At 36.0% G+C, this 23,483-nt stretch overlaps 1 protein-coding gene across 20 annotated transcripts in view; it reads right to left on the reverse strand.

The window, feature by feature from the left end:
- The window catches only part of MORN1 (MORN repeat containing 1), a 182,196-nt gene that overhangs the window by 113,573 nt on the left and 45,140 nt on the right, over positions 1-23,483 (reverse strand). For 19 of the 20 annotated variants that reach the window (XM_069782781.1, XM_069782776.1, XM_069782770.1 and 16 more), the window contains 2 exons: positions 16,395-16,468; positions 12,641-13,091 (listed from right to left, as the gene is read on the reverse strand). In XM_069782781.1, coding sequence (XP_069638882.1) covers positions 12,799-13,091; positions 16,395-16,468 — 367 coding nt within the window. In that variant the 3' untranslated portion in view covers positions 12,641-12,798. Of the gene's footprint in view, positions 1-12,640; positions 13,092-16,394; positions 16,469-23,483 lie in introns of those variants that run through there. The other variant, XM_069782786.1, reaches the window with a different exon arrangement.

Genomic DNA, 23,483 nt, shown 5'->3' on the forward strand with positions numbered 1-23,483 from the left:
GGAATTTCAAAGTCTCCTAAATCTTCACAAAGGCTTACTGAGAAAGGTAACTTCACCGTCATTTCATCCTCTGACAGTACTTATATATTGCAAGCTGAGGCACAAAGAGATGAAATTCAATAGTGTGGCCAGGGTTAAAAATCAGACTTGCCTCCTGCATTAGTTGCCAGACACTCTTTCTCTGCTGCCATGTTTGTCACTTGAACTGGGTTAATTTTAACCTGTCAGGGCATATAAAATGTCACATGCTCAGTATTTAACCAAACCAGTTGTCATTTCAGTTCTGGGTCACTTGAAACTGCTTGTGAAAGAACCATAGACCAAGAACTATTCCTAGAAACAATTCAGCAAATTGCCAGTAAATATGCAGAAATCATGAACTATTTGTAGAAGATACAAGAACAGGGGAAATTTACTGCAGAAATTCTTCACTGCCATTTACTTCCTCAGGCAGTTACCAAAACCAGAAGATGTAGGCTTGGTCCTAAAACCCAAATAATTTCTTCAACAAAAATGCCAATTGCTCTTGTATTTGCATTACAGGAGTAATACGGATACAATCCGGCCCTGTCATACAAGACTAAAAACAGAGAAGTGAAAGATACTTAGTAAGAATCACAGGAAAGGCTTTACAGTCCTTTCAAAAGAACTGCCCAGAACTAAGCTAAACAACTCATTGGAGAACATACTGCAGGGAGTCATTATGAACTGGCAGAAAAGATGGACAAGATGACCTAATAGATTTTTTTTTTTCCATCTCTGATTTCTGTGATTACATAATTCCATCTTGATATGGGACCAGGGGAGCTGACAGTTACATCTGCAGTCTCTCTTAAAAGATATTGACTCTACCCACAGAACAGATAAAAAATTTAAGGGGAAAACATCACATGTGTATTAGAAATTGAGGGCGTGTATCAAATTTGGGTTAATAATACCTCTTAAAAACCACAAATGGGAGTGAAGATGCAATGAAAGCTAAGATTGGTCTTGGTTTAAAAGCACAGTGAAGATGTGACCAGCAAAGTTTAGCACTGCTACAAAGCCACAAATAAAGGTTTTGAAATTCTGTGTTTTCTTTAGCATATAAAAGAAAATGTCTCTTTCCAAAGTGGAATTAGTTTCCAAAACTTCAGAACTTTTCTGCTCCTGCAGGTGTCCTTGTGTAATATATTTTCTAAAGCATTTTGAAAATTAAAAATAATAAAAACTCTAATGGTGCTTTCTTGGCTATGGAAATCAGAACAGTTATGAAAGAGCAATAAAGAGCAGTAAAGCAGCCTTTCTCTTTTAGCTGCCAACAACTCCAGAAACATGTTTGCTGGAACTCTGACCCCTTACATAGAAAACATTAAAACAACTGCAACTTGATACAATTAACTGGTATTAGATTCAAAGTTTGTGAGGCCAACTGGCTTTTATGATATATTTCTTGGTACTTACATACTAATGGAAATGCTCCAAACTTTTGAAAAATATATTCCAGATACGCTGACTGCTAACTCATTTTTCAAAAGCAACTGCTTTAGCAACTGCTCGTCCTGTCTACAAAGAATGAAAAAGACAGACATAGCATTTCTTCTGCTGTACACCCCAGAAACTTTTTCTATCTGCATTCAGCTCTCCCTCAGAATATATTAACAATGGCAATATTTGAAGTGTTATGGATAAAGCTTTCATTGTACTTCTCAAAATACTAGTATCACGGTTGTAACATTTCCCAATCCTCTTCATTCCCTTGCTTAATCTTGAGAGGTACATAAATCTCATTCTAAACCAGAAAGCCTTCAGCTATAGCCTGTTCTACATAATACACTCTCTCTTTCTGTATGACAGAAAAAGGGGGACATGGGCCAGAGTAATAACTGTGGCAGAAGGATGATGGCTCAAGATTACGAAGCTCCTAAAACACTAATTCCTATGCGTTCCTTCCACCTGTGTTAGAAAGGGGACTGCTATTGATAGCCACAGAATTAAAGGAGACAGAAGGCTGACATGGATCCTACTAGCCAAAGGACTAAAAGAATTGTATAATGGGTATTGCTGCTCGTTAACCAAAGACATTCAGTAACAAATGAAATTGATTGGCTTCTGCTGGATATTCAGTGGATTGTTTACAATGATTTGGAAAACTCAACCCAGCTGCTAATTAAGAGGTGTTTATACCACACTGGCACTGGTAAGCAGTCTGGCTAGCAATCTCAACAGGAAAAGCAAAGTGAACTTTCCAAGGTGGAAACGACAAGTTTATTCTGCTTCTGCTCTTGAAATCTCATGAAACAGTGTCCAGAGCTGTCACTCCAGCATTACCCAAGAGCATGCATCATGTAACACTGCTGAGCGCTCCTGCAATTACAAATCCATAAACAATTATACTTTCTGTGAGCAGATGTGTGCATTCATATTGCAATTGTTTCCTGTGCTTTCAGCTTTTTCAGGCTAAGTCCATATAATTGAAAAACGTTGATTCATTTTCTGTATTGCTATAAACATCAGAAGTTTCACTTGATGTTGGTTTGTTTTGACATAAATTGAAAAGAAGCCAAGGAAATTAGTAAAGCAATAATCTGAACATACTGTGGGAAAAAACACCAAATACTTTGACAAATAAGAAGTCGTCACTTACCTCACTGATACACACAGCACCAAAGAGAAGAACAAGAAAGACTACTGCTTGGCAATCATTATCTTACATACACTACTGCCACAGCATACGATTACAAAGCTGCTAACAATCAGATCTACGTGCCTATTTCCATAAGGAATTAATCTGTCCACCCATCTTATTTTCTCAGTTAGTAAACTCTCCACCATTGTAAAGAAGCGTAAAAACTCCTCTGACTACAGGCAAATTTTCAGCATGGCATATCAGAATGAGAAATATCACTAGAAAATTTCACTAGGTTAGAAAGTGAGTGCTGATGAATGCTTCAGAACCTTTTAAAATCTGTGCTGCTCTGGCCTCAGCAAGGTTTTTCTGATTTAGCTATTAATTATCTCACCCTTTTCCTTCAGCAAGGTCCCCAGATCACACACAGCTCCATTTTCCATAACTTTGTACACATATTCTATTTTGTAACAGTAAGGCAGCCAAGACACTACGCAGTTACTGCTCCTATTGGAATGCAAAGGTCTCTTCAGCCTTCGCTTATCACTCAAGCTCTACTTTGAGCACCCAGCAACTGACAACTTGTGAGGAAGGCTTATATTTTGTAGTAAGTATTATGCTGAATCACAGGGAATTGTTTTATATGCAACTTTCCTATACAGCAATGGAAAAAGATTTCTTCCAATTCTGGACTGTGCTCTCTTGATATTAAATGACAGCCCGACAGACATCGAATGGAGTTACTTTGGAATTAAAAGTGGTATAACTGAGAAAAGATGTGCATTTAGGAAATTTTTTTCTCCAGGTTTTCCAAAGTACCCCACAAATCATCACAAAGGGTTAGTTTTACACCGTGTTCACTAGGACTCAAAGAGGACATAATCTTTCCCTGTGTGTTTTCTAGTAAGCATGTGTTTTGTAACAGAAATGCAATTACTGAGAACAGGATAGCTCTCCTGGTATGGCTCTCTGTATCACCATGTCATACACTAAGTGGCAGCGTGTTTTCTTAGCTTTTCAAAAATTTTACAGGGATGATTAGGCAAATGTTTCCATAACAAACATTTATAGACTTTCCTGCAGATCTTGTAGCACTGACATAACAGACAGAAAATTCAGGTCTGCCATGTTTCCAAATGACATAGGAAAATTTAGATAGTAAAAGCTCTAATTGGGGAACAGGAGGTTGAGATGGGAGCGGGTTTTTAAAATTTTTTAGATTTTTTTATCATCATACTTCTTCAGTCCTGAAAAATTCCTCCCACTAGGTTGAGACGATGCCAAATTTTAAAAAAATTGACTGAATTACACAGGAAAAACGAAACAATTCTTTATAATCAAAGGAGTGTGGCAGTGTTGTGAAAGGCTCATTCTGCAATTCTGCCATTCCTTAGAGCAATCAAACTGCAGTGTTATGTACTATTTGTTAACATGAGTGGATCTGGAATTACTCTGACAACAGTTCCTTTTAAAGGGCAGTTCAACTTGCATACAACTTTGAAAAAATCCTGTTTTAACCCTTATATTCATACTACTATAAAGCCTGACTTGTACACAATGACAAGGACAGTCCAAATGCACAATGTCAAGAAGTGCCATAATAATGTTTTGCATTCTTCACCCAAAGATCTCAAAATGCTCAGAAACATTGAAGACTTAAGCTTTTCCATCTCAATACAGGAGACAGTTTACCCCTTTCTACTGCTTTTGCTTCTCAGCTATAGAGAATTACTCAACAGCAGCACATCTGTGGCAGATCTAGGTACAAAGGTTATATATTCTAAATTTCAGTTCTGGTCTATGTACATCTACCCAGCAGTCTATTCGCCTTAGGTCAGGGATACAGTCTGTGAGACAGAATGTTGGAAAGACAATACCAAATCTCAGTCACAGTCAGTTAAAGATAGAAGTTCAGAAGTACTTATGATTTATGAGAGAATGACTACATATGTGGCATATACTTCCATCACAGAAACACACAAAGATGGTTGTCTTTATGCCCATTTAATTTACCATGTAAAACATCACATTAGCCTTTGTGACCATGATCAAAACTCACAATAAACACGACCAGAGCAGGATCTTCACTTATGCTTTTGGCCAATGATGTGACTATTTATAGCATTCATAACAAAACATGTACCTTACCATGGCAACCACAGCACCCGTGTGCTACCACTGAGACAAAAAGCATTGCCTTACAGAAAAGCACTAACGAGTGTCAAATCATGCTTCCGGAACAATTTGTTTCCCAGTTTCCAAGCACATATTCCTCATCATTGATCATTATGGAACATTATTTATTGCTTTTCTCTGTTACACATTTGTCTCTTATTTTTATTTTCTTCAGAAAAGCAGAAAATGACTAGAAAAGAAAGGATGGTGGTTTCCATTGGGCAAGCCAAGCACTCCAATCTTATATATAATTTTTAAATTTGAATTAACAAGTTTATCTGTACTAGGAAGCCTAATAAATAAGAGAAATTTGTGTTTTGAAACTTTGGTACTATAGCCTCATCTCTACTAAAGTCAGCTGAACTATGCCAGTATAATCTGCTGCAGTGTTAGACATTCATCTTCAGCTATTTTTCTAATTTCTTCTATTAGGTTGTTTTGACCTTAAGTTTTTTTAGAATTCTGCTCTTCTAATCTGAGATGTCTCTAAATATTTGACATTCAGGTTCATAGTATTATGCAGTTCTGGATGTCAGAATTTGGCAAACAAGATAGAACTTTGGTATTTTTTCCCCCACCTAGAATAAAACAGATCAAAAGTCAACAAATTCACTGTATTTCCTTACCTTCTTCAAGACTTCTGAATAAGTTATTATTTAGGTCAGTACTTGAAATTCAGAAAACATTCACAAGACTCTATGGATAAAAAATTCTATTCAATCAAACAGCCAAAAGACAGTGACAGTTTCCTCATTAGGGATTTGCCTTGTGATGGGGGTGAGACAGAAACCGTTCTGGGGTAGAGTATGTCCTTGCAGCAAAATCAACACAATCAGAAATATCATTCCAGACTTTGCCCCAGTTTTTACAGTCCTTCTGTTGACTGCAACCAAAGGTGGAAGAATAAAACAAGACAATCCTGCCACTAAGTGTCTTGGCAGATTCGGCACCCAAATATTTTACAAACTCCTCTTTGATAATAAAACTGTGACAGAGAACCGTGTCTGTCCACTGGTAACTCCCCTTTGTCCTGCTCCACTCGTACCTTTGCTTCCCTCTTGCTTCTTACCTCTGTGGTGGCTGGCTATAATTGAAATGGTATGCTAAAACATCCCTATACATTTAAATTGATTAACATGGTTTAGGCTATTGTAGGAGAACAGTAGCACGCTAACGCTGTCTTTTACAGCCCATAAGAAATTTAAGGATGAACAATCTCAGTTTCAATTGAAAGATTCCATGCTTCATGAATGGGTGCCTGATAAAACAACAAAAAACAGCTACGCTGCTTTCAGCTAGTACCATTCAATCAGTATGACCTATTCACTCCTCCTGATTTATATTTTCTGTTATTCCACTGAAATCATTGGGATTACATTAAAAATAAATCCGTTTGAGCCTGACAGCTTCTACAAGCACCAGAATGGATTAAGATACCACATCTCCCACATGTATGAGTGCCCAGATTCATTCATTCAATAGCGCCCATGGACGACTCCAGCATACAGGTCCCACCAAAACAGAACATCCTAACTTATTTATGTCTATAAAGTGAAAAATTACCAGAGTTAATATACTGGTTCCTGAGCCTTAAGCAATAATTATATTACCTATGTTCTAATTCAATGGCATTGTACAAAACCTTATTCTGCAGGTGCAATGCACCTGCACTTCTTAGCTAAAGGTTTCACTCCAACTCTTCAAAAATCTCTTCCAATCCTGTGTACCTTAGAGGGATAAAGAGGCAATTATAATGTCTATGCTTCCTATTACCTTTCTGGATTATACGCACATTGTGACTGGGTACAGAAATGCTGTGAAGTTACTTCAAAAACTGTGGACTATATCATTGTTTAATACATCATCCTGCTGAAATGTAAGATTCTCAAATCAACAACCATCTTGTCATATATGGAAATCTGTCTTCTAGATACTACCATAGGACTCTCAGTATTCAATAAATTCTGCAGGACTAAAGAAAACTGAGGAAGAATTAAGCTCTCCTTTACGGATTTTACTACCATAATGAAGCTCATTGATAAAACAATACTTTCGTCTGAAATGACTGTCAGGTCCAAAGACTGCAGGGAAGATGTGTGGACATTCAGAGAAAAAAATAGCTTCATAGAAAAGATGCTGTAATTTCTTGGCTTGTATGCTCTTCCCTCTGGCTCTGGCATTGTAATGAAAGGAGCTGGGGTTCTTCTGGTCCTAAGTTTTTCTTGGTCAAAAAAGAGGATTGCTTCTGAGACTGTATGTTAACAACATGCAGAAGACCTCTAATGCAATATTAAGGGAATGTCTCTCCAGAAACATTTAAATTAAGACTTTATCCTTAAAAAAAGTGTCCAGGTAGTAGATAAACTGCTCAGTGGCATCACATTCTCAGTAGCCTATGGTTGCCAACGGGAGGAAAGAGGCAGAAAGTTTTATTGAAATACTGTGGAAATCACCAAATGAAAAATTTTGCCACAGGAAAAAAAAATGGCCTATTATCTTGTAAACCATTTCTGCATGGATTTCGATTTTCATTGGCTTAATTTCCTGAATTAACTGCTGTCAGACTCCTACCTTGATCAAGATTTTCAGAATAAGTTATTAATTTTCCCTTCTTCCATGACAGATGTATTAGTTGATTGTATCTCCTCTGACCTGATGGCTTGAAGTGCTATCTAGGGTTGCCACTGGGTCTTACCCATATGGCCAGGAAAGACAGGTATCTGCACAGTCTTAAACTCCTTCTACTTTCCAAACTAACTCCTTTGAGATTTCCAGTCATTGACTGCAGACCTACAGACAGAATCATCTCCCAGTGAGCCCCCACACTGGGCCATTGTAAATCCATTTATAGTCTAACAGACTACTTTTGAAACTAGGTGATTGCTGATCAAATGAGGTCTCTTATTTAGGTATTTTCATACTCCTAGCCACAATTTATCATGCAAGCCAAACTGTGTCATCTGTTCCATATGTCCCTGCTGGGATCTACAATTAGGGAGAAACTGGCTACAGAATACATTTCTATTATGGAAGAAAAATCACTGTATTTCATTAGACTACTAAGAAAACCTTAAATCAAAATCTTGTAAAAAACCTGAACAATGTTACCTGCTGGCCTTTTCAAAGACTGAAGAATCAGATGGGATCCAAGCAACTGGAATTCTAAACGTATTAGAATTGGTCGCCCTGATAGCTAGGGGGGAAGCTGTATATATCTGTAATAAAATAAGGACATTCCTCCAGAAAAGTTTGGTTTGAAAAAGATCAATATCTGGAAGAGGCCAGGAAAACATTAAACAACTTTCTGGGTTCACCTTCATTACAACATATGTACACAAGAAAACAAAGAGAACTCTTTCTTTCTTATTACCTTCATTTTTCTTCTCCATTCCTGAGCCACATGATGATGGGGAAAATACTTATAAAAATGCAGAAAGACTTCAAATTCAAGGTCATCTTCAACACAATTTCCTGCTAGAATCCCTCCTTCTTCTTCTGTTGCAAATCTATACAATTACCACTAAAAATTATAGAGTACAAAGCAATGCTACCCTACATGTGACTGATTTCTCTAAACAGTATTTTAAAATAGCGGACAGACCAACCAAACTGCAATGCCATGAAGTACACACATACAGCTAGTTACTGATTTACTTTAAGATTAAACATAGATTATTGCATCTCCCACAGAGTATTTCTATTAACTAACTGGTACTAGCTTTGCTGGAATTGAAAAAATATCCACTATCTGGTATGGATTTAGCTTGGGTAACTTCCAGTACTGTGCCATAATTCCTTGCCTTTCTGTTTGCTTAACAGAACAATCTTTGTGCTAAGAAGACAAAATGGAGCCAATTTCAACTATACTGAAGAAAAATTATCAAAAAAGATAAAGATAGAAGAAAAAAGAAATTAAAAGTTCTAGGAATAGAAGTGGAAAATGGTTTAAAAAAAGCACCCTTGCTCCAAATATAAAAGATTTCATACAATGCCATTGACTTCAGTAAAATTCTATCAGTTTACACAACTGAGGAAGCATGTGCATTCTGAAACCATAATTCCTTATGCCTACTTCAATATTTGATCAGTTTAGAACATACAGGTAATTTAAAAAAAATTTATCACAATCTGTTTATCTGTTCAAAGTGTGCACACTGAAACTACCAATTCTCTTCAAAATCTTTGAGAAGTCATCTGTGAGGAGTGTTTGTGGGATAGAATGGAAAGAGTTATATTCAAGTACACTGAAGAGCATTCTTCACATTAAGAGTACAATCTATGATGGTAAAAACCAGTAAAAGTTAGAAACAGTAAACCAGTCACTGTTTGTAATACTGCAGCATTTAGAGACTCAAATTAATAGTGAAGATCCCGTTTTAAGTAGCATAATCACATACAGAAATACAGAATTCCAAGTGGGGAACTAAGTAGACAACATGAACAAAAAGCAAAAACAATGAGATGAAAGGTCATTTAAGTTGTCTCTAAAAATATGCTAGCTCCTTGAGGACTGCATATTTAAGATTTCACCTACATCTATACAAATGTAATTAATGACATGAGAAACAGATTATTTAGAAAGCAGCTGTTTTACATTATGTATTTAAAAAATATATCTGGAAGGAATTTAACAGATTTCATTGACATCAGGATTTGGCCCAGTACATTTTAATAAACTATAAGCCTGCAGTACCGTTCACACAGCAATTGTTTTCTGGAGAATTGATAACAAATACAGTAGACAATGTAATAAAATTTCTTTAAAGGTATAAAAATGCAGCTAACACAACCTATGATTTCTGGAGCACCACAGCCCACGAGTGTTTTACAAGATTAGAATAAACGATTCTCTCACTAGTTGTGGTCTGTTATTTTGCCGTCACTGGGGTGTGTACACAAAAGGAGGCTTTGGCTTCCATTGCACATTCTGTAATCCTATAAATTCACTATAAAATAGTGAATATAGGTCATTCATTTTTTTAAGATCACAGATTATTTGTTGTATAACCTTCCTCAGCCCCAAATTTGCATTCAATTATGACAAACTAAACAAAGGAGGAAGAATACAAACAATACTTAGTTGTACATAAAATATTGTATACTGATGCTGAGACACATGGACTGTCTGCACTACAATGCTCTAAAGGACATATTAAAACATGATGTAGCTGTGTCTCCTACGTATCTTCACTAGCAATATTGAGGTCTTTCTCGTGTTTCATACCGAGCCTTAAAGTATACTGTGTGATAATGATCCATTCTGCACATCTACCATGCCAAGGAGAGACTGGCTACTTGTAAGTACTGTGAGTCTCAAGAAAGATGCTAGTCAGCAGGAGATTCAGAAATCTAAATTTAAAAATTTGTCGTGATATAGGACTAACAGCTAGCAATTGCTTCACACCAGGGACTCTCTTGGGACATTACTCTAAGCAAAGTGCCTAAGCTTTAAATGAAAACAAAATCAAAATCTTATGACTAAAACTGTCTGCATGTTAGCAATTTTCAAAGAATGGCGTTTTACAGAGTACCATATAGTAAATTAGTACATGAAAGGCCAAGCCACTAAATATTCTCATCTTGCAGAACTTACTGTTACTCGCCCTACACCCTCAAACTAAGTGTTCAAACTTAACACATAGCAGCATGCAGCTTCCACAAGGAGGAAACCCACATGGAAATACTACAAAATATCAAAACATCTCATTTATTGTTACATTTTGAGATCTTGGCCCTTATATACAGTCTCCCTAATCCTAACACATGATGCAACAAATGTCACTGGGGAAAGAATTATCAGGAATTTCTGTTTTCTTTGTTTTACTGAGCTGGTGTCTGCATGGTAGCAAGGAAAGGGACAGTGATCTAGCTGAGTTAAATAACGTATCTGAAAATTAGACTGCTAAATGGATAGCCTGAGAATCCTGCTTTTCTAAGAGACATAGTTTGTGTAGTTCTCATTGTCCCAAGAGACATGATGTTAGAATATGTAGTTGTTCAAAATTAGCTAACCTAGAAAAGGCCTACTGTTAAAACTTGATTAATTGAACTGAAAGCACAAGACTGGTTCTTCATAGTGAAAGCTGCCATTACATCAATAGGAAATGTAGCTCATTATTCTGGAGTCTAAAAAGAATTCACAAATGGCTGGTTAACAAGGTCCACTGGTACAAAGACTTCGTACTCCAGGCTTTCTGCTCATTAAAAAGTGTATTTCAGAGGGCAAATGAAGAGATAAAACTGGAAAGACCGAAGAAGGATGAAGCCTTTTTGATTACAGCATTTGATGTATCTTTTGGTCAATACATAGCAGTTGATCATGTATTTGATAAAGGACACAATACATCTTCGTTCTGGCTAATAATAAAGTTGGCAGGTGTATATTTACTTGGGGACAAAGCAGCAAGACACCTATGATACTAAGGAGCTCATACATTTACAATACCTGCAGATAAATCACTTCTTTCGTAGCCAGGGGCTTTTTCTTATAGTTAAAAAAAGGCATGCGATAAAGCTCAGAATAAATGAAGACCTCATGAAAGTGAGATGTAAAATAACAGAACTATCATTCAGTTGCATTGCAGAGGACTACAAAAGTCAAGATTTCTGGGTTCTACTGCCAAGGTCTGTGATCCTTTGCATTTAACCAAGTTTCTGTTTCTCCACCTGTAGAAGTACAAAACCATTCTTACAGGGAAATTAAAGGCTCAACAACTTCAGACATATAAGTTATCATCGGGTTATCAAGAACTCACTGGTTACCATCACAGCTGATTCACAGCAATCACCCAAGTACGCACCGAGCAGGTGGTAAAACGCTAGGTAATTCAACTGATCTCATTTATCCTTCATTCAGTTCATTAGAGTAAGGCCCCAAAAAGCCACTGTGATTAACTGAGTCATGCATAATGCAGCTGCATCAAACCTGGGACTTCATAGTGAACTACTGGATCTTGGTGTGAAATTTTGGCCATAACTTCAAGGAATAGAAGGTCTGAGATTCTTGAATGAAGACTGAGGCAAAGTGCCAAATACAGCTGTTATTTGCAACTGCTAATACTATTCAAACAAAATGACTGCATTGAAATTTATTATTTCTTTCACATTTTCTTACATCTCCAAAGAAGGAGCAAAAGTGATGATGATGAATCAGATGTATTCTGAAGGTGAAAAAGTCAAAATACTACAAGTTACGGAATGCCATGGGCATGCCTTGCTATGCCATATCTACATTTCTAAAGCTGATTTCTACCCTAAGAGGCTCTTGAGGGAGAACTTTGAGTTAGATTTAAGGTGCTTTATCTGTTTTTACTTTGAATTTTTCTATTCGCTTCAACAACGGACATCTAAGATAAGGCCTAGCTATGGATTTTGATTCAGTAATGTGAATTAACTCTAGCGCTCCCCTTTACGGATGTCAACCTCTGATCCACACACAAAGGCACTGGACTTAACTGGGAGGCTTTTAGAGGACTCCTACCTTATTCAAGTGAAAATTTCTTCATACAGTGAATACATGGACATTAATGTACATGAGCAGCTAAGTGCATCAGCATAGTTTTCCTAATGAAAATATTCTCTGTTGCTTGCAATCGTTAGCTAGATTTGTACAAAACCCAGTAAGATTTAAAGTTGATAAATAATTATTTTGAAAACTGGTTGTTTGAAGTTGGTAGATTCTCTATCAGTTTGAGGAATGTTACTTGGCTGTCCTCATGCGACAGAGGTAATTCGTGAACCAGACTTGCGTGAAACAATCTCAACATGTTATTAGAGATGCAATTACAATTGTCACAAAAATTAATTTACTGTATTATTTGATCAAAATTCTTCAAAACAAACAGACCCCCAAACACATACCGAAAAACAGAACTGATAAAAATTTTTAATCTGTATCTCAAATCTCTACAGAGAATATCTCTTTTTTTCTTTTAAAATGTTAATATAGGAAGAAGATGACCACGACATGGATCTCCAAGTCAATTATTTTCTTGGTTATTAGAAGACTACAATTTTCAAAACTGAAGCCCCATTCCTGCATGAAAAACCTTACAAGGGTGACTGGGATGCAAAGACTGAATCCAACTTCCACTGCATTCAATGGGAAAAGTTCCATTGACTTCAGTGTGCCTTGGATAAGAGCCCTGGCTGTGGGGTTTGATCCTTTTTACTTGCTGGTGACTTTGAAAGACTCTTTGTTCTTGGTTTTGATTTTCTCTGGAAAAATTCAAGAGTTTGAAGGCAGGTGGGAGAGTCTGGCCCAAGAATGGGGGCATGGTCACTTCATGGACCTTAAGCACATAGTGGCCTGAAAAAGATAAGGGAAAGTTGGGAATTAAACATTTCAAATGGGGAAAGAGTAAAGCAAAACCTCCTCCAAACAAAACAGTTTCAGTACACAAACAGGGAGAAGTGACAGGAAGAAAATTTACAATCATAAGTATTAAAACAACGTACGAAAAAAGTTGTACAATTCCAATGCCAAATGCTGTTATATCGGCTAAATCACAAACAGAAGACAACTGTAATCATTGAGTAGACAGCATGATGATTTGTGCTACCAATTAGGACTGTCATTTATTAGCATATACAATAATCTCCCAAGACAATATACAGTTAAAACAGCAAAGACACCTCAATGGTAATTTAAACAGTGATTTATGATAATATAGGATTTTAATAATAGCGAGTGTATCTGTAGGACACTTTCTATCAAAAGCTCTCAGGTAATAAAAACAATAGGTCAAGTCCCATAAGCATGTATAAATGTACTCTCCTTTATGCATATGAACAGCATTAATAGCTCCTATGGGACTATTCATCTATGTAAAATTAGATGAGTACCAATATATACAACTCCCATGAAAAGCTGCCATGACTGTGCAAGACTAACACAAACAGGCCACCAATCCACTACAAGATTTGTAATAATAAGAAAAGTAGTGAATAGAGAAAGTTCAACTGAGGACTCTTACGAAAATGGCCCTAGACTCTCTAATGTCCATGCATACCAGATGTACGAGTTCAAAATATTCTAGAAAATAATGACAGCCTTCAAAACACTGACAAATAGACAAGACTACAATCATTGTTCTGCCTTAGCAGATGAAAGGCTAAACTCAAATAATAGACATGCATGGTGGTTGTGTAGTGTAAAGAGCCATAGCTGGAAAGTATGAAAATCAAAGTAGATCTCAGACAATGGAAATAATTTTAAAGGAATACTGCTTTTCCCCACAGAATGAGATTGAAAAACAAGAAATAGTGCCACACCTCTGAAATAAATATTTTAAAGATACTATATACATTGCAATTACACTAGAAAAAAAAAATCCTAACTTACAGATTGATCAATCTCTGACCCTGAAGTCTCTTCACCTGCAAATCTTTAATGAGACTTCAGGCTGCAGCTTTTTGTGCTAGTTCTGAATTATGAACAGAAAAGGAATTTCTTATAGGAACCTATGAATCTGTGGGATGCCAAGTAAAACAATCTAACATCTCCTAAAACTCAACATCTCCTGCCTGTATTACGTGTTTCTTTGCTTTACCATGTGCATGTAAAAAGGATCAAAATATAGGGTATTTACTATGCGCCTTACGGAAAATATCTGCTAGCTGCTCTACTTCTGGTGTATTACGTTATCTAGACGATAATCTTTTTAAATACCTGTAAGCCATATACAGATAGATCTTGAACTACCACACATTCTGTATACTCTGGAGAGATAAATAGAAGTGCAGATTATTTTTTCTCCAGTATTTTTTAAAGCTAACATAGTAATCTAAATTTTTAATCTGAACTGTTTCCAATTACAGGGGTTTGGGGTTTCTTTGTTTGCTTGTGTGCGTGTTTGTGAGTTTTTTTTAAGAGTGTAAAAGCGTCTACAACTGGTAAGCAGGCAGACAAAAGGAAATTAGGATCCCTCAGATTAGACAGAAACGTTTTAAACCTTTAAAGAAGTCAAACTGAATGGAATCCATGAATGAATTACTATAGCTCTGAGTAATCAATTCCAATCACTATTAATAATATAACTTTCCCTTCAAAGAATTACTTTCACCTTATAAAGTCAAAGCTTGTAACCTCCTTAATCTTTAATAGAGCCTGCAACAATTACTATAAGGCATAGAGGATCTACAAATTGGAAGCCCTGTGCAATTATCTCTTTTTCCAACAGACTCTTTTGACGATCATAAATAACACTAAAATTACCATAAAAATTAATAGCACTACAGTTAAAGAAAATCATTATGTAAAGGTTTATGAATTTTGCAGCCATTAATAGACATAAGTTAATGAGCCATAGGCTTTCCAGAATATGATATCAGATATTTTTCCACCAATGAAACTTTCAGAGTTCCAAATCCTTCAGAGGTCACCAACTTCAAAAATAGAATAGAAAGTTACTGTTTAATACTAATGTGAGTAAAAATGAAACAAAAGTATTATAGCAAGTATCATGCGTGGCGATTTGAACAATCTAATAAAACAAGATAAGGAAATCTACCTTGTCAACAGCTTGGAATGAAGAAAGACAAAACTAGAATATTCAAGATGAATAAGATGCATTTTGGACACTCTGCGTATTTTAAATTCACATGTATGCAGATTCATAGCTTTAAGCTAGAAGGGAAAGTTAGGATCAGGGCTTATAGACACCAATCAATGGAGAAATTTGTCATGCCCCTTGGAAACATGTTCCAAAAAAGGTTATTTTAAGAACGTGCATTTGACAACAGCAAAGAAAGCTGATCTTCCATTCCATTACTCTTATGCTGTATGCATGGGATGCTTCAAGCTCACAGTAATAAAAATATCAAGGAAGCATGACTCCTACGATAACAACGGTCTTTGTTTTTGTCAGTCATGTTTTTAAAGAAATAGCAAATATCTTGAGTTTTTAAAACGACTAATAAAACTTGCTACAGCACAAGAAACAAGTATACATCATCCATTTTAAAGAAATGAAAGGGTTTGGGTTTTTTTTTAATGTTTTCCCTCCAGTCAGGAGATAATAATATTTCCCCTCGGACAGTAACTGCCAATTTTATGACTTAAAGTAGGTACAACCTCACTAGCATAACTCAGTGACATTATTTGATGTGAACTGATGATCCGGACCTAGTGGACAGCACTGCTTCTCCTGTTCCCTCTGTAGCCTTTAGAACAAGCATTTAGTCACACTTTCTCACACTACTGCCATGTACTTATTTTCAAAGTAAACTTCAACAAAAGCTTTCTTCCATATGTGACTTTGCTTTTTGGTGTTGTAAGAGCAGGAGACTGAAGGTTCCCATAATCTTGTTTATAATCATGTATAAGATAAATATAATGGTTTTAGAGAATATCAGAAGCCACAGAATGCAATGAAAAATAGCACACAAAGTTGTCAGATACATGTTAGACACTTAATCAAGACACTAAAGGTAAATGTTTTGAAAGAAAAAGTTCTAGGAAAATTTGACTGACTTTCTTTACTAATCCTAGAAGTAATTTAAGGATTGACATAATTTTCATGATCAATACATTCAGTCCTGAAATTATACTATAAAACAGCTTCTACAGCTTTTCAGTTGATGAATACAATAACACAGAAAAGATCTTTACCTTGTAATGTCTCAGAATTCTTTGTGAAGTGCTGATCCTTTTGTAACTTGTATTCTTTGGATGTCATGTGAGATCTAAAGATTAGAATAAATATATTATTACTACCAATAATGACGCTTACTTACATGCTGATGAGAGCTTGGTTTTACTAGCTCATAAGACAATTCAAGACACTTCCTCCTGTAAAATGTTTTGTACTGTTCACTGTAATGTGAAATATTTGGCCACTTTCAAAACGATGTCACAAACAAGCTTCAAATCCTTTAGGCTGGATTTTCAAAAGCATTCAGTATCCTGAAGCCACACTGCCTTCTTTGTCAAAATAAGCAATATTACCAATTGATGTAACTGTTTTAAAAGGTATAAACATATTTGTGAGATAAAAAAAATTATACTTCAAAAATTATAAATAAGGAAGTGTCTGACAAGTGCTACCCGAGTCACAGTCACGACCACGTTACCCTGTAGACTACAAAGCCGCTTATAAAAATAGCGTACATATTATTCACGTCTTATAGTATACATGTTGATACTTTAGCGTATGAAACTCCTTGCACATAAGAAAGCTTAAAACATTGAAAAAAGCTAGTATTTAAGTAATTATCCTCGTATTTTGTAAAAATAAACACTTCTCACTACTGATGAGCAATGAAAATGAAAAAGGTTATCTCTTCTTCTACCATTTATTCACTTCTTTCCTACTTGAAAGTTACTAGGACATACATAACTTAAAGCACACAATAGCGTGATTATTAGGAAGGCACTTAATGGTGTGCTTATGTCCCATAAAAAATAGACTGATATAGTGACACTACATTGTACTTCGTGGGGAGCTGGATTTAAAGGAGATTATGTGCTTAACTTTTTATTTAACAGCATTTCAACATCATCGTTGAAAACGCTTGGCAATTAAAAGATTTTGATCCTAGAGGAGAAAGCCTCAAGACTGTTCTATAAGACGATATGAGATAGCATACAATGTATTTTTAAAAAATATAAATAATTTTGAGTTCCACTATTGAATGCAGGTGATGAGTAAGAATCACATGCAAGTAAGCATAAAATGGTTTATACGACCTAGTTACCTTGTTAGACTCAGAATTACAATTACGAAAAATCAGATACTGCATCTTAAACATACTTATACCTTCAAATTTTACATGTACTTTTTTTTTTAATGGTAAAACACTAAAGACAAAAGATAAAAATGGCTTCACTTTAAAGGGTGGGGGAAGTAAAAAAAAATATACATCCCAAGAGTCGAGTTAAAGATTCAGAAGTCAGGCAAGGAGGGAAAAGGAAGATAAATAATTTAGCACTAAGCATAACTAAAGCCTGTCAGTCTGCCAACTTTAAGAGAAATAAAAAGGTTTACAAGGATCCTGAGAGTTTTTACAGAACCTCTAGGGTTTTGAAAAAATAAAACCAGAACAAGAAAAGAGTTCTGAAGTATTCCGCATAAACAGATTTTAAAGACACTGATTAGACTGTGAGAATAATGGTATGGAAAGATTCCTTTAGTTCAAAATTAGACTGTTCTCTGGTGTTATGTTTGCCCTCCTGTATCATCACCAACTGCATCATCAATAGGACTGTCTTTTTTCATAGATGCATCGCCGTGTCAGAAGCCAGGGAAGATGTGCTTATGGGAGACTAAAACATATCAGTATCATTTTAAATAGTATGGATAAGCCTATGTTTGGCATTAAATGTACAGGCACTGCACAACATACTCAGTTATGCTTTTAAGATGAACCACACATTTGTGCTTAAATACCAATTCTGATTGCCTTTGAGTTGAGCAATTGCTGTGTTTTGGAGTGTCAATATTCATGGCTTAACATCAGACAACTAAGCAAATAAAAATCTTAGTAAGCCTTGGCCACTCTTTTTATGGGAGCAAGGTAGCGCACAGTTGAAGAAAGGGGAAGCTTCACATTATTTTCTTCTACTTTAAATTTATTTTTTTGCTCTTTTTTTTTTTTTGCGATAAGAATATATAGCGAGGTCCTTTGAATTGCATAAAACCAGGAGTTAAAAACTGCAAAACCTGCACCTATGTAAAAAAATTTTAATTCCATATCATCATCACTTTTAACTTCAAACTAAGATGTAACCTTGTACTGCATTGCTCAGACAATGTTAACTGTAGGAGAATCACAGAAAGGAACCAAGTTCATTTAAGACATAAAGCAATTTTGAATTGCATTGATTACAGTGATCAGTCTATCACTTTAATGTCATCTCAGCTGGCATTTACTAAAAAGACATACATGTGACAACCCATTGATCCTTAACACTGTAGCTGAGATAAAAAGTCTATTTGCAAAGGAAAATTAGTTCTCTAATTAGAAATGGAGTATCATTTTCTCTTTTCTTTGTTAGAGCTTCAGCAGCCGTGGATCAAATATATCATGGGAGGGGTTGTAGAATCTGCCATCTAGTTTGATTTAAAAGTCTTCATAGTTAATCAAAGTTGTACAAATGAGCACTTGAGAAGGGAAAGAAAAACAGGTATATTCCACCTGTCTGAAGGCATTCCAACTCACTGTTGCTTAGGAAGGGTCTCAAAAGGGAGTGCTTTACTTCTTGGTGGACTCTGCCATAAGACTGTAGTTCAGAGGACAGGGTCACTACCGCTTCAAGTCCCTCTCTACACATGGAGTAAAGCAGCAAACAAAAATCGTTCCACAGACTTTCTGTAAGATGTTCAACGAGTTAACTACAGCTAGGCATATACCTCTCCTAAGAACAAACTATTTAATACGAGTATTTTCTGAAAAAGAGTCCAGCAAGTATTTGCCAAAGAATATACAGTAGAAGTGACTGAATCTTGCCAGTCATTTCACGTATATGGAAAAAATAAATCTCAGTCTACCAGAAGATATTCCACAAGCAGATAAAATGATGAATGTGTCCAATGCACTGTGAACGACATGCTGTTCTATAAATTCCAGGAGGATTCCTTGTTGGTCAACAGGATTTTGAAGCCAAGTAATCTAATCTGTGGACCTATAAAAATCTTATTTTTCACATTCTGTTTTCCAAAATTACACATTTCGAAAACCTTACATTTCATACAGTGTCTCTTTTAGTTCTAGGGATAGCCAGTGTGATCCTCAGTTATAGGTGAATCTATCAATTGAATTGCCTTCTTTTTATAAACTGCGTTAATGATTTCCTATCAATCTCTCTCAGAAATGCAGGGGCATCTCCACACTCTACAGACGTGCATTCTACCACTCTTATTGTTCTGTCAGTATCATGACCTTTGGGAGACAAAGACAATTGTGAGTTTGCATGACTCAGTACAAACTGCTATTCCAGTTTCAATTTTGGCTGCTATCTTAGTGCTACACTACTAGTTTTATTTTATAGTCTACTTGAAAAGCATGTAATTCAACAGATATGTGTTTAATTTCTCTAAGTTTTCAGGATGAAAATCACAAACTAATACTAAGGTGGACCACACAAGGAAATCTACACACTCTTGTGGAAGTTATCAAGTGGAATTATTTCTGGATAATTAACTTGTATTCCATTTTCCCCATCAATTAAAATCAGAAAAATTCAACGCACTGCTGACTTCTTAGCTGAATAGAGAGTCTATATGGTAAAAAATGTCAAGACTGAATGAATATTTACAACAGAGGTCTTCAGGACCTTGAATTTAGATTTATTCCTTTTTGTGCAGTATGTAACCTTTAGGATTTACTTAAGTGGCTGCCTACAAATAAACCACCAGTAACTCATCCTCTAGTCATAAAAATAACTTAATTGGACTGCTATTAGATATTTAATTGCCTTCACAATGTTTGTACAGTATTTGCCTATAAAGCTTTAGATAATATTGCCTAAATTCATCTGAGTAAACTACCAATTCCCTTACAACAATAGACAAAAATCTGCATTCCTGTTTTAACTTTCCCCAGGGTACAAATTAGAACTTTCAGTGGCAGATCTTTCCTTTATTTTGCTATAAACTCTCTTTATGGCAATGCAAGTTGTCACAGATGATGGCTACTGAAACACTTAAGTCGTGTATCTCCAGCCATTACGCAAGGAACAGGAGCTGTGCAAAAATTCCCTGTACAAGCTTTGAAAATTTAGCTCTCAAACAGCTAGAAATGCAGAATTGATTGGCTGTGATCGTTCTTCGTAGCAAATAATTTTCATCTTTAACTAGATTCAAATGGTGAAATACTCAGCTGTTACCAATCAGTAGTTTCAATATGACTACAGCTATTTTACACAAGATACAAACTTGGCCCAAATTTTGTAGTTCTGTTTGAAATAGCTCTGTATGAACACGTACAAGTGTAAATTAATAACTTATCTGTTGCAGGATAAGGAAAGGAACCAGTACATGTAGAATTTGGGGTTTAATCTCTAAAACTGGGCAGGAAGATCTGAATTGGGATACTAATATCACAATTATTGAGCTGAAACAGAGAATCTGGGCTCCCAAGGTTAGGTTGAGATTAAGGAGAATTCCTAGTCTTAGTCTGTGTTACTGTTTAAGTGGTATTTTCACACAGACCTATGTATTTACAAATACAAATAAAGAGCCTAAATTAGCAAATTCTATGTAAAGATATCACTTCATGTCTAGAACTTGATGAAATTACCCCAAATACTTTAGAAGTATGGAAAAGTTTCTTTCAGGATCGTGAAATGATTTGAGTTGCGTGATTTTTATATTATTAGTTTACAAAAATTAAATTACACATAGGAGACTAGGACCATACAATATAACAACAGAAACCAAAAGTCTCAGTATCCAGAACTACTGCTCTAAATACAGGATACAGTTGCTGTACAGAAAGAATGACTTAAATGAAAAAATTAATGGATGGAATTCGTATCTGCTCCAATTCCAGAATCTAGTGTAGGATGATGCTAATATCATCTAATAATATCAGGATCAAAGATGAGTGGAATAAAACTTCCAATTTTAGATGCTCTTTATCTGCAGGTGTGAATGTATAATGAATTCTCGCCACTGGCTCCCTATTATAAATCCAATGATTTTGTACTCTATGACAGCAGTTTCTACAATTCTCTTTTGGCACAACCAGCTTGGAATATATGACAAAACAGCAGGGTGCCAAAGCGTTTTTCTAAATGATCTACTTTGCAAGACAGCTTCCAAGTGTGACCCTGATGAATCTTATCATTACTCTTGGAATAGAATAAACATGAAAGAAAGAACCCACATATCATTTACTTCAGCAGGCGTTTCTTTGTTTCTTTTACATACTACTTCACATCCACGCCAAAGTATTCATTCCAACGTACAAAGCATTTTAAACCCAGGTTAAATAAAAAAACATTATTGGGTAGGATAGAATTGCACTATGCCTATTTTTTAATCCTGCTGTCTCAGACAAGTGTAATGAATCATTTGATGTCATCTCAAATACCATGTTAGCTCTAATCAACTGAATTGCTCTTCCTATCCATTCCTTGTATGGAACACTCCAAAGCAGATGGCTTTTTTTTCCAGTGGACAAACCCATCCTCTGGCAGACTACAAGGGTCAGGACTTGACAAGATTCAAGCTACAGAATAAGGCTGGATGACTCTGTACTTTAATTGAATATCAGATCATTTTAATGGTACAGAGAGGCATTTCATTGCAATTTATAGTGATGGTTCAGTGTTCACTTTAATTGGGAAGAAGCGTTTATGGGCAAAAGCTACATCCAAAATGGGGAGGGGAATCATTATTTGTCTTCAAAAACATAGCTCTGGATGAAGGTAGATTCCAGTTGCAACACAAATTTCCAAAGGCTTCTAATTTTTTCATCTTAGCATGACATGTCTTGCTGCAAAAACCAAGAAACAGACAATGAGGATTAGTAGAATGTGGCAAGAAAGGTTGCTGGGCTATACATATACAAGGAAAAGAGAGCATAAAGAGAGTTAACTGTGGTTTGTTCCCTCCTCCTTTCTCAGTCTAGGAACCCTTCCATATGCTGTGTTCTATTTATTATTTCTGCATTGCATCAGGAGGGAAATATTCACACTGAGCCACAGGGATTAAAGACTGAAGCTCTAGAGAAGTCAGATCACATCCGTCATATCCAGCTGTTTTCAATTCCAACACCTCACACCTGCTTTTATTTATTATTCCTGGGCTAGACAAGACAGGGCTCATTTTTCCAATCTTTCTTAAGGCAGACACAAATCAATCTATTCCTTTCCCTTTTGCCTCTGCAATAGCCCACGAAGACAACATTAAAACAAACTACTCACATGGTGAGGATCTGACATAACAGGAAACCACTCAAATACTGAGGCTGGACAGCTCCCTCTTATCTCCCAGCATGGTGACAACACAGCAAAATGGAGCAGAAACACCAACTACAAAAATTTGCTGTTAGCATAGACTCTTAACCCCATTTACTCCCACGGATTTCAATTGCCTTGTTTTTAATTTACATTGGAAATGGACTCAAGAGGTTTGGGTGGCAGTGAATTAATAAACTAATTCATGTACTACTTTCTGCAGCGGGATCTCCACTTATACTTATTTCAAGCTACCATTCCACAGAGCCTGTTTGTTGGCAGTCCAGGTGAATTGCTTTCCTATTCTCTATTAGGGCAACACAGTGCCTCAGCATTTGATTGTCCTTTTTTATCAAGTAATTTTTCCAGACAGGGACTCATAAGTCATTCTTTTTGCAATCTTCTCATGTCATGGGCTAGCCTTATATTAGGATCTTTCTAATTAACTGCTCAACAGTAATTATTCAGACACATTTAAAACGCAAACCAAATGTACCAGACCTCCTTGTACTTACTGCACAAACACTTTCCCATTTGCAGTTGTTCGTCTCATATAACTAGCATACCAGGTTATTATTTGATGGAGCAAACTTCTATCTTGTTTGCAATTCATTCAGTTGTTATGCGGGAGACATTCTGCTTCTTCCCTTCTTTGCAACCTGATGATCAGGAAGGATATCCACAGTAGCTAGACTATCTGGCTCACCAAACACTATGCTTTAAATAAGCATGAGCCAAGGAGTGGGAGCCAATGAGAAAACAGCTAGTTGCTTTTCAAAATTTTACCCTTGAATACAT

This window comes from Haliaeetus albicilla, chromosome 4, assembly GCF_947461875.1.
Source record: "Haliaeetus albicilla chromosome 4, bHalAlb1.1, whole genome shotgun sequence".
NCBI lineage: Eukaryota > Metazoa > Chordata > Aves > Accipitriformes > Accipitridae > Haliaeetus > Haliaeetus albicilla.